We start from the raw sequence: 13,024 nt of genomic DNA on the forward strand, positions 1-13,024 counted from the left end.
AGATCATGACCTGAGCCGAAAACAAGAGTCAGACCCTTAACTAACTGAGCCACCCGGGTGCCCTACTTTATGTTTATTTAAATGTACTTTATTCTTGTACTTAGATTTCCAAGTGTGACTTGTATTTGTTTATTTGATACAAACTAAACTTTTAAAAGAAATTCTGGTTTATGCCATAAACAAGTTCAGTTCTTTGAAACACATTTCAAAGCAATTTATCAAACAAACTTATCAAAACAATTTGTTGCAAATCTGTCTTTTGTTTTTTAAGAGATGGTGTGAGCCATATAAAGGCTTTGTATAGCCCGTGGTGACTGAGGGCTTATATATTAAAACCAAGGAAGAGTTAAATCTGAAGGGCTTTCATCAACCAAACAGAACCTTACATTTCAGGGGAATACTGATGTGGCTTTTCCTCAGGTGACAGTGACATCTTTAGGGGGTTCTAATGTGAATTTTCTCCCACATGTCTCCAGCTTCCCTAGTAGAAAATTCATTTATATAAATTAAGAATTCATCAGTTAAAAAAAATAGAAATGGTACTTACATTTTGTAATGATAAGAAAGAAAAGATACAACTTTTTATTCTTTTTTTTTTTTTTTTAAAGATTTTATTTATTTATTTGACAGCGAGAGAGGGAACACAAGCAGGGGGAGTGGGAGTGGGAGAAGCAGGCTCCCTGCAGAGCAGGGAGCCGATGTGGGACTCAATCCCAGGACTCCGGGATCATGACCTGAGCCGAAGGCAGTCGCTTAACTGACTGAGCCACCCAGGCGCCCCACAACTTTTTATTCTGATAACAGGTTTTTTGAATGACGTTTTATTTGGCTTTTTACTGTGGGGCGTGAGAGACTGAGTATACAAGTATGGACAATGGTTTGCTCATATATAAAATTGAACTTTGACCCACAACTTAGAGTAACCTGCTCAGGAAACCAACCCCTTTTCTATAGTAAACAACCCAGGGAACCAACCTGCCATAAATCAGACTTAACAGGAGTCCAGATTGCCATCTCTAGAGACAATCCACGAAGCAAAATAATTTCTGTAACAATCAGCCCCAAATGGCCAGAAATTGATTGATACCTGACAGTTTCCCTAATTTTTGTCCCCACTTCCAACTTAGGACCAACTAGGGAGAGGGAAATACATACCCCTAACCAAACACAGGATGCCCCACTTCTCATTAGCCTGCCTACAGCCAAGAGCCACCAGCCAGGGCACACCTGAAGCCTCCCTTTTCCCCACTATAAAGCTTGCTCACCTTTTTGTCTGCCTGCCTTTAAGTCTCAGCCAGAACTGACCACGGCTGACTGCCTTGCTATATACTAAGCTCAGGACAAATAGCCTTTGCTTTTCTCATTTGATTGGTCTTCATTTATTTCTACAGAGGAATGCAAAAGAACATTCAAAAGGGAAACCCTAGTCTTTCATATTATTGTAGGTTAGAGTCCTTATTTACCATAAGAAGGTTAAAAAATCAAGCTGTTCAAAGGTAGGGTCAGAGATGTCTTTTAACTTGCAATTTCCAAAATGATAGGTGTTCCCTGATATTTCCATTGACCAAAATATAAACTTCTTAGATGAAACTTTAGTGCATTAAATGGGGCCCCAGAATGCTGTGCCATTTTCTCTTGGATTATGCACATCTCGGTATATGTTGAGTTATCAGGATGTAATTTTCAGGTGAATATGATCCTCAATCTAATTTGTGAAAGTAATTAAATAACAGTAATTATTTTTCAGTGACAGTATAAATGTATTTGCTTTTATTTATTTATTTATATATATATATTTATTATTATTATTTTTTTTAAGATTCCATTTATTTATTTGGACAGAGAGAGACACAGCAAGAGAGGGAACACAAGCAGGGGGAGTAGGAGAGGGAGAAGCAGGCCTCCCGCCAAGCAGGGAGCCCGATGCGGGGCTCGATCCCAGGACTCCGGGATCACGACCCGAGCCGAAGGCAGACGCTCAGCGACTGAGCCACCCAGGCGCCCCTATTTATTTATTTTTGAGAGAGAGAGAGAGAATGTGCCTGGATTGCGGGAGGGGGTAGTGTCTGAAGGAGAGGCAGAGAGAGAATCTTGAACAGGCTCCCTGCCCGTTCCTGAGCCCCATGCGGGGCTTGATCTCATGGCCCTGTGATCATGACCTGAGCCAAAATCAAGAGTCCCAGGATTAACTGACTGAGCTATCCAGGCGCCTCAGGAAATATATTGTTTTAGACATCTAAATCCCATGCTAGGTCAAGTGTGTGTTTTTTATCTTGGAGTTTATAAAATGCATGTCTTACAGGAGAACAGCCAATCAGGCTGCTCGAAGTATAAGTATGTCCAAATAATTTAGTAGTTTAAAAAATGATAATTAATTTAAATAATTTTTAAAAATCTCCTTTCTTTTTTATAGAAAATCTTTACTACTGGTGATATCAACAAAGATGGGAAGCTGGATTTTGAAGAATTTATGAAGTACCTTAAAGACCATGAGAAAAAAATGAAATTGGCATTTAAGAGTTTGGACAAAAATAATGATGGTATGTCTTTATTTTGTATTCATCACCAGCTATGAAGAAGCACCTGTCCTATTTCCAAAAGTGTAAAACAATATGTATTTAGTCTCTCTTTTTTTGGAAAATAATTATTAGTAGTTTTAGTACTTGTTTTTCATAGTAATATGATTTTTCTGTAGAATTTATGTTTTTAGTGAAGAAAACTTATGCATAGCCTTGTCTACTGAATTAAAATCTGTGAATAGGGCTGTGCATATATGTTTGCTATAGAATATTGTGCTGATTGGACTTATAGGTTAAAAATAATAACTATGTTTCCTTGTTCTCTGGATAAGAGATATTTATTTTTGTTCATATATAGGCACAATGTAAAATTTAAAAAACTTTCAGATTATCTTAGATTTAATAATCTTTTTGAAAGAATTACTTTAGGGCAAGTACTCTGATCATGAAAATTGGGAGAAAAAGATAAATATTTCAAATATGTGTCTTTTTTTTTTTTAATTAAGTAAACTCTACCCCCAATGTGGGGCTTGAACTTACCACTCTGAGATCAAGAGTCACATGCTCTACTAACTGAGCCAGTCAGGCACCCCTAAATATGTATCTTCTGATTGGGATTATGGTTTCACGATTTAGATTAATAGTTTAGAGTCCCAGTGAGTAGAGCAAAAAGCAAGTGCCACAGTAGGAGAAAGGGAGGAGTAATGAAACCCTTATCACTAGAGGTAGCCTTTGATAGGAAGTGGGAATTTATTTTTAAAAATTATAATGCATACAAAACTTAATAAAAAGATAACCTTAATAAAAAAACTAAAATGCATCCTCAAATCCCTCCCTGTATATGAACAGTCAGGGCCATTCCATTCACAGACTTGGTATTCAAAAAACAAACAAATAGGGGCGCCTGGGTGGCTCAGATGGTTAGGTGTCTGCCTTTGGCCCAGGTCATGGTCCCAGGGTCCTGGGATCGAGCCCCACATCGGGCTCCTGGCTCAGCGGGGAGCCTGCTTCTCCCTCTCCCTCTCTCCCTGCTCATCTCTCTCTCTCTCTCTGTATCTCTTTGTCTCAAATGAATAAATAAAATCTTAAAAAAAAAAAAAGAAACAAACAAATGGATTGAGGAAAAAGTATGGTTTATTCCTGGGGCGGGCAAATTTTTTTTGTAAAAGGCCAGATAGTAAGTATTTTAGCTTTGTGGGCCGTGTGGTCTCGGTTGTAGGTACTCATCTCTGCTGTCATAGTTCACACTTGATCTTAGCCAAAAGGCCGAGAAGCGATCTGCTATCATAGTTCAAAAACAGCCATAAACAATATGTACATGAATAAACATGGCTGTGTTCCAATAAAACTTTATTTATAAAAGCAGGCAACAGACCTTATTTGGCCAGTAGGTCATAGTTTGTTGGCCCCTTGTTTATACTGAATAAAGAACTTTCATTTTAGTTAGGTATAAAGCAAATTTCTTCAAACAACTAAACCCTTTGAATGGATTTGATGATGCTTTCAGTCTGTGATACTCATCCAGGAAGTTGAGTTTGTAGTGGAAAGTAGTGCTATTCAAACATTTGTTACCTCCTAGAAGCCTTATACTACATGCCTCCAAGTTTAGCCTTAGTCCAATCTTCTAGCAAAATGCAGTTCTTTTTTTTTTTTTTAAGATTTTATTTATCTATTTGACCGAGAGAGAGACAGTGAGAGAGGGAACACAAGCAGGGGGAGTGGGAGAGGGGGAAGCAGGCTTCCCGCTGAGCAGGGAGCCCAATGTGGAACTCGATCCCAGGACCCTGGGATCATGGGATCATGACCTGAGCCGAAGGCAGACGCTTAACGACTGAGCCACCCAGGCGCCCCACAAAATGCAGTTCTTACAGCCAGCTTTGCTTTTCTGCAAACTTTCATCCTATCTTGAGCCCACTACAGCTCAGTCACGTAGTAGGACTGTGTAGTGTGGAGGCAGGCAGTAGCTGGGAGACGGAGCCACCTCAGGGGCATCTGCCAGCTAAGCAGAGGTGGGTCATCCTGGTATGTAAGTTGTGCCCGTATCAGTTGTCCCTTTCAGAAAATTCTACATGAACCAGAGGAAATAATTGAAGGTGAAATTTTGTGATACATTTGTAGTAAATGAAAACAGTTTTTACTTAATTTATCTTGTTTGTAGATTTTCAAACAGTTTCTCATTATAAGTTCATATTTTTGTGCAAGCAAAGCATAAACAGTCTTTCCTCCTTATTTGTGGATTGTGTATTTGAGAATTTGCCTACTTGCTAAAATTTAACCCCAAAAGTAACTCCAAAATCAGTGCTTGCGGCATTTTGGCAGTCCTTCATGGGCTTGACTTCATTTGCTTGGCGAGCACATTTCTTGCTGAGATCAAAGAAATGATGCTCTGCTTTCTTGTTTGAGCTCTCATACTGTAAACAAGTGTCCTTCTGCAGTCCACTTAGTGCCATGTTTCTTGCATTTTTGTGCTTTTTGTTGGTGGTTTTGCTGTTCACAATGGCTCCCAAGCATAGTGCTGAAGTGCTGTCTGGCATTCCTAAATGCAAGAAGATATACTTCATTCAGGCATGAGTTGTAGTATTATTGGCCATGAGTTCAATGTTATAGAATCAACACTCTAATATGGTATTGTATAGTATTTATACACACCTATAACAAGGTTTTATACCGACAAGGTTTTATGTTGATTGGTCGATGAATACGTTGTGACCAGAGGCTCAAGGAACCTAACCCTGTATTCTCCATAAGAAAAATGGTTCGATAATTCAGGGTTCATAGTGACCTTGTAGAACATAATTACCAAGAATAATGAGAATTGACTGTATTTCTTTAAGAGTGCAATTATAATGGAGAATATTCAGAATGGCATTTAAGGAATTTCATTGCTAAACAAATTGATCCCTCTAACAGTTTTTTGCATTATGCAGAATCTCATGTTTCTCTTTTCCTCTCCCCAGGAAAATTCTTTCCAAATCCTGGGATTTCTTCAGAGTCCTTCTCTTAAATGAAGTCTTTGCTTTCACCACTAACAGTAATTTTTGTCCGCCTCTTTTCCTGGCGAACTTTGCCATTAGTACTGTTGGGCAGCAGACCCTCTCGTGCTTTGTTTGGTTTCCTCCTATTTCATGCATATTGGTCTTGGGGTCATGAGTCTGTGAGCTGCTTGAGGGAAATGCAGTATTTATGACTCCCATTTATTGCTTCTATTTTCTCTTTCTTCCTCTCTTCTGTTTCGTCTCGTTCTATCTACAAACATGCACTAATTTCTCTAATAATAATAACCTTCCCTCTTCCATTGTCCTACCATCCCTGCTTTCTTTATTTTTATTGCCACATTTCTCAAAAGAATAGTCCCCACTCTTTGGCTTCTTTTAGTCATTTTCTACTTCCTTTTAACCCCATGCAACACATCTTTACATGTATGAAAATTGCCTAGTCATTTATTAAAATCTAGAAATGCATACGTATGAAATTAATTGATCCTAGCCTAATGGAATTTACTTTGGAGTCAGAGTGTCTTGATTTGAGTCTCAGTCCTGCTGCTTAATGTTGTTACTTGGTAAGGCCACATAAGCTCTCAGTCCCTTCTTCTTTAGATGGATTATTATTATTTACCGATGAGACTTCATGATTTCTGAATGAGATAACATCTGTGTACTTGTTTAGTGTATTTGTTAAACTTTGAGTTGGTGTTGTAGTATGTATTTAAGCAAATCTGTAACTCACCGAGAGTCATAATTTTGCCTTAATGCGTCCAACGCTTTCCCTTACAAAATGAGAGTTTTGAAATTCAGGATTTCTAAGATCCTTATCCGTTCTGAGTCTGAGTTTATGCTATTTTTCATTTTTTAAAGGAGTAATTGAGGCTTCCGAAATTGTCCAGTCTCTCCAGATACTAGGTCTGACTGTTTCTGAACAGCAAGCAGAGTTGATTCTTCAAAGGTAAGCTTTTTATCTTACTGGCAATCGTGGGCTTTCTTTGACGTTAATTTTCATATTTCGTATTCAAGATCTTCATTTTAAGTATAGCTGAAAACTCTCTACACCTTAACCATTCCTCATTATGTGTGTTCAGTATCTGTCTTCCTTTTTGTTTTGTATGTACATATTTAAGGTGTAGGAGGAGTGGGAAGCGTAAGCTCAGATTGGATTCTCTCTTGCAAGGAAGGCCCCTGGGGCAGTGGAATGGCAGTGAGGTGTTCATAGAGAAGGAGCCTAGGCATTTTCATGCTGCCATTTTTCCCATTTGGTTTCTAAGGTGATAATGGAACTCATTGTTCCAAGATAAGATGTTTAGCAGATTCATCACATTATTTAACCTACATGTCACTGGATAAGTGGGAAATTCCAAAGGTTCACAAAGAAATACCAATTTAAACTCTCAGAAAATGGAGATGGCAATTTGAACATTATTGCCCAGGGTAATCAATTCAGCTGTTTAGTGAGTCAGACCTTTACAGCCTTAATGTTTTATTTCACAGGATAGAGCAATAATCTCTAAAGTCTCAGTGCCCTTGAAGACTCTTCTATTACAAACACACCATAGGGACTAATTAATTTTTTTTGTGATAAAGGAAAACAGAAAAGGGTGCTTATATTATATTCCTGTGAATGCTTTCAGTTTTTGACATTATCTAAAAAGTTTCTGCTAAATGGCTTTATTGTTGAGTTTATCTCCTTTTATATCTGTACCAGTAGCATTTTCCTCCTTTCTTTCTGTTCAGAATTTCTTTTAAAAGCAGCCGCTCAACAGGAGGGCCCAAGTCTCAGAGCTTGGGCATGATGTTGCTATTGTTAACACTGGATGAGGAAGGCTTTCCTGAGGAAATGAAAAACTAAAAAAATGAAAAGGGGTAAACCGGATTTTGACAGTGGGGTATGGGGCATGTAATATTCTGTTGCTGAAGTCATTCTTCCAGGGAATTGAAGGTTTGTTTTTTTTTTTTTAATTTTATTTTATTATGTTAGTCACCATACAGTACCTCATTAATTTTTGATGTAGTGTTCCATGATTCATTGTTTGCGTATAACACCCAGTGCTCCATGCAATACGTGCCCTCCTTAATACCCATCACTGGGCTACCCCATCCCCCCACCCTCCTCCCCTCTAGAACACTCAGTTTCTCGGAGTCCATAGTCTCTCATGGTTCATCTCCCCCTCCGATATCCCCCCCTTCATTTTTCCCTTCCTTCTCCTAATGTCCTCCATGCTATTCCTTATGTTCCACAAAGTGAAACAAATAATCAAGTCAAAAAATGGGCAGAAGACATGAACAGACACTTCTCAAAAGAAGACATACAAATGGCTAACAGACACATGAAAAAATGTTCATCATCATTAGCCATCAGGGAAATTCAAATCAAAACCACACTGAGGGGCGCCTGGGTGGCGCAGTTGGTTGAGCGCCTGCCTTCGGCTCAGGTCGTGATCCCAGGGTCCTGGGGTCAAGCCCCGCATCAGGCTCCCTGCTCGGCGGAGAGCCTGCTTCTCCCTCTCCCACTCCCCAGCTTGTGTTCCGTCTCTCACTGTCTCTTTCTCTCTGTCAAATAAATAAATCTTAAAAAAAAAAAAAAACCACCACACTGAGATACCACTGTATACCAGTTAAAATGGCAAAAATTGACAAGGCAAGAACAACAAATGTTGGAGAGGTTGTGGAGAAAGGGGAACCCTCTTACACTGTTGGTGGGAATGCAAGTTGGTGCAGCCGCTTTGGAAAAGAGTGTGGAGGTGCCTCAAAAAATTAAAAATAGAGCTACCCTGTGACTCAGCAATTGCACTACTGGGTATTTACCCCAAAGACACAGATGTAGTGAAAAGAAGGGCCATATGCACCCCAATGTTCATAGCAGCAATGTCCACAATAGCCAAACTGTGGAAAGAGCCGAGATGCCCTTCAACAGATGAATGGATAAAGAAGATGTGGTCCATATATACAATGGAATATTACTCAGCCATCAGAAAGGATGAATACCAACTTTTGCATCAGCATGGGTGGGACTGGAGGAGATTATGCTAAGTGAAATAAGTCAGTGGCTTTTAATATATTCACAGACTTGTGTAACTACCACCATTACTTAATTTTGGAGCATTTTCATCACCCCAAAAAGTAACCCGGTACCCATTAGCAGTCACTCCTTATTCCTCCTCTGCAAGCCCCCAGCAACCACTGACCTACATTTTCTTCTCTTCTGATTTGTCTGTTCTGGACATTTCACAAAAAAATGGAATCCTACAGCATGTGGCCTTTTGTGTCTGGCTTTTTTCACTTAGCATGATATCTTCAAAGTTCATGCATTTGTAGCATGTATCAGTACTTCATTCCTTTTTTAGACCAAGTCACATTCCATTGTAAGGATATATCACACTTTGTTTATCCATTCATCAGTAGATAGGCATTTGGTTGTTTCCTTTTTTTGGCTATTATGAATAATTCATGTACAAGTTTTTGTGTGAACATATGTTTTCAGTTCTCTTGGGTATATACCTAGAGGTGGAATGACTCGATTATATGATAACTCTATGTTTAACATTTTGAGGAACTGCCAGACTGTTTTTGAAAGTGACTGCATCATTTTATAATTCCAACAGCCATGTATGAGGGTTTTAGTTTCTCCACATCCTCCCAACACTTGTTATTTGTTGTCTTTTGCTTTTTACCATCTACGTGGGTATAATGTATCTCGTTATTGTTTTGATTTGTATTTCCCTGATGGCTAATAAATTGTATATTCTTTTACACTTTTGGGTTATTATTATTATTAGCATTTGTGATGCTTCAGCAAAAATACTAGAATATGTTTATACTGGAAAAACCTCCGTTTTCCTTTCTCTGTGTGTCTTCTTTACTAACACAGAAAACACTTCACTTCTGACACCTCTGGTCACCAAATGTGTGAATTCCCCCACCCCCCCTGACCCACAATAGGCAATTATCTGTGACATTATCCCTGGTACCCTACAATTTAGCTTAATTCTAATACTATCTGCCCAGAGATAGTATCAGATCCCATAGGTTAAGGGCTCAGTCCCACAAGACTCCTCCCCAGTTAGATGCCAATCACAAATAGTAGGTCCTCATGTTACCCTCAGTTTCTGTCTGACTTGGCTACACATTGGAGGTTCCCAAGACCTCCTTCCTCAGAGCAGCTTACAGAACTCAGGGAAATATTTACTTACATCTTCCAGTTTATTAAAGGATATGATGAAGGGTACAGATGAATAGCCAGATGAAGAGATACGTAAGGTGAGGTCTGGGAGGGTCCCAAGCACATGAGCTTCTGTCCCTGTGGGGTTGGGGTGTGTTACCCTCCTGGTATGGATGTGTTCACCGACGTGAAAGTTCTCTGAACCCATACTTTGGGGGATTTTATGGGGGCTTACTCACATAGGCATGTTCAATTATTAACTCTATTGTAAACCTCTCTCCCCTCTCTGGAGAAATCGGAGTGGGGGACTGAATATTCTTTTTTTTTTTGAAGACACATTTATTCAGTGTCATGATCAGACTATTACATTTAGCAACCAACAGCACGGGTGCAAAAAAAAAAAAAACAAACTACATTAAAACCCTTTGTTGGAATGCTTTACACTTTCCACAGAACAGAAACTAAAATAACCTGTTATACAATTAGTCACAAATACAGTCCTCAAGTTTTTTGCCCATACACATGTGTATTGTCTAAAACATGTCTTCTTTGTAGCAGCTAGGCCCTGCCCCCACTGTGCTTGGCTGAGTTCACAAATCTGTTGTAACCTGTAGCTTCCCTGTCACTTCTCTGTCTCTTCTCTCCTGCTAAGCCTTGTTTCCCGGCAGTCATGAAAACCTCCTGCCACTGTCATAGCTACGGCTGCTGCTGGAACCAGCACAGCCACCTTGGTTTCGTGGTTTGGCAAAGTATTGGCCTCCACCACCATAGGGGCCAGAGCCTCTGCCTCCAAAATTTCCTCCTTTCATGGGTCCAGAATTTGAGGATTGATTGTTGTAGTTGCCAAAATCATTATAGCTTTCACCACCTCCAAAGCTGCTTCCATCATTACCAAATCCATGATAGCCATCCTCACTGCCACCATATCCACCACCACCTCGACTGCCACCAAAGCCCCCTCGACCACGGAAGTTCCCTCCACGACCAAAGTTGTCATTCCTACCAAAACCACCTCCACGACCACCACCAAAGTTTCCAGAACCATTTTGACTTCTTTGGCTGGATGAAGCCCTAGCCACCTCTTGCTTAGTAAAAGCGGCTTACAGAACTCAGGGAAATATTTACTTACATTTTCCAGTTTATTAAAGGATATGATGAAGAGCTAGGCATGTCTGTGGACAATGCTTCCACCATGTTTCTTTCAGTTCTTTGAATTCTCTAAGAGTCATTTCCAACTTTGGAGCACTTGCAGTTCTTGCTGCTTAAGGGACTAAACCTCTCCCCTCTCCTATCCTTTATTAGCCTTCAGTTTTCACCTCAGAGAGAGCTATGCTGTCTAAATCTGCCCACTTCCACCCTACAGCGGTTTTCTTTATTTGTGTGACTTGTTTCTCTGCTCTGTGGTTCTTACAGGTGGTAACCATGAGCTTATTTCTATAGCTTAGTGGTTAGAAATACAGTTTCTGAAGTTAGAATGCCTGGCTTGAAATGAAATACTTAATTCTACTCCACTTACCAGGCCTGTGATCCAGGACAAAATACTTAGCCTCTCTCTGTATAAAATGGAGACAATAGAAAGTATATAGGATTGTTTTCAGGATTAAATAAATTTGCTTGCGAAGTGCTTAGAACAATGCCTAGCAAAGGCTCAGTGAATATTAGCTATTAGTTGCTATTGTTTAGTGCCTGTTTTTCCTACTACACTAAGCTTCGAGGGCACAGACCACTTCTGTCCTGTTAACTGTTACATACTCAGCACCTTGTAATCATGTGCCCTCAGAAAATATTGAAGAATGTGTTGAAGAATGAGTAGAAGTTATCCTAGTGAAAAAGGGTGAGGGGCAGGACATTCTAGATAGAGGGAAAGACACGTTCAGACATGGAAGCATGTTGTGAAGGGCACATTCGGGCAATGGGTCAGGCAGTGTTTCTCAGAATGCTCTCTAGACCACTGGTGGTCTGTCTCTTAGCTGGTGGTCCATGAGCTGTTTGCGTGGTCCATCGGAGACAGCCATGAATGTAATATTAATGACCAATTTGTAGGATTTAAGAAAAAGGACAGCTGAAATAGTAGACGAGAAGAGTGAGTCAGGAGAGAATAATTTGTTTCACACTGTCCTAAGATTCTTATTCAGGAGAAGGAGGTAAAATAATAACTTTAGATTTTGTTGTTATGTGTACATGGTAAAATTTCAGGGTAAACTGCTGAAAGTCTAGGAATTGAGTATATAACTTCTAAACCAGTAAGGGGAAAAATGGAATAAGAAAATCAACAAGTGCAAAATTCAGGCATTCCAACAAAGTAAAGAAAGGAGGAAAACAAAGAAAAAAATGAGACAAATAGAAAGCAGAAGATAGGATGGGAGAAATAAGTTCAAACCCCACCAAGATGTGCCCTGAAATAATATTAGGTCCTGTTTTCCTTTCACCTCCATTCCCAAATGGGGCAGGTTAAATAAAGTTATTATCTTTTTGGGGGGTGTGGGGTGGGAGAGAAGAGTAAGTTAGGAGGTTATTGCTTCTGGCCAGCCAGGATTTTCTCAGTTTAGTGTACAATCTGCTGGGGACAAAGAATTTCAATATTTTCATAGTATTGTGACAGGATATACTAATTGAAAAATATTATTAACAGTGAAAAAGGGAAAGAAGAAAAATACTAACCTCACAGTGGTGTGAAACTATATTACATTTTTTTATGATCCCTACTTATAGTGGACTTTTAATGTATCTCAAAATAAAAACAAGATTTGCTAGAACACAGAGATAGTCAGATGAAAGAAAAAGGAAAACAAAATCCTACAAACTAAAAGCAAGCTGAAGTAGCTAATTAATATCGGATAAAATTATAAGGTAAAAAACATTCATGGGAAATAAAGTGTCACCACATTTAAAATTCACCACAAAGAGGTGCCTGGATGGCTCAGTCTGTTAAGTGTCTGCCTTTGGCTCAGGTCATGATCCTGGGGTCCTGGGATCAAGCCCCGCATCGGGCTCCCTGCTCAGCAGGGAGTCTGCTTCTCCCTCTCCTGCTCCCCCTGCTTGTGTTCCCTCTCTCGCTGTCTCTCTCTCTCTGTCAAATAAATAAATAATCTTAAAAAATAAATAAATAAATAAATAAAATCTTAAAAGTCACCCCAAAGACACAAAATTTTTAAGCTGGGTGATAGAATTCCAGGGATAAATTGACAAATTTTTTATAGTAGTGAGAAATTTTAACATATATCTTCCTATACTTGTTAGATCAAGCTGAGAAAAAATTTAGTCAAGATGGAGAGAAATAAATAAGCTTGACTTAATGGGCATACAATGGAACCTTGTACCAAAAAACCAGAAAAAAATTTTTTTCTCATGTACTT

General features: G+C 39.3%; 1 protein-coding gene across 1 annotated transcript in view; it reads left to right on the forward strand.

Annotated features, from left to right (window-relative positions):
- Positions 1 to 13,024, forward strand: part of LOC118546896 (mitochondrial adenyl nucleotide antiporter SLC25A24) — a 51,359-nt gene that overhangs the window by 12,698 nt on the left and 25,637 nt on the right. Inside the window, exons 2-3 of the mRNA XM_078072661.1 lie at positions 2,414 to 2,540; positions 6,374 to 6,461. Of these exons, the coding sequence (XP_077928787.1) occupies positions 2,414 to 2,540; positions 6,374 to 6,461 (215 nt within the window). The remainder of the gene's footprint in view (positions 1 to 2,413; positions 2,541 to 6,373; positions 6,462 to 13,024) is intronic.

The sequence above is a fragment of the Halichoerus grypus genome, chromosome 5 (assembly GCF_964656455.1).
Source record: "Halichoerus grypus chromosome 5, mHalGry1.hap1.1, whole genome shotgun sequence".
In the NCBI taxonomy this organism is placed as follows: domain Eukaryota; kingdom Metazoa; phylum Chordata; class Mammalia; order Carnivora; family Phocidae; genus Halichoerus; species Halichoerus grypus.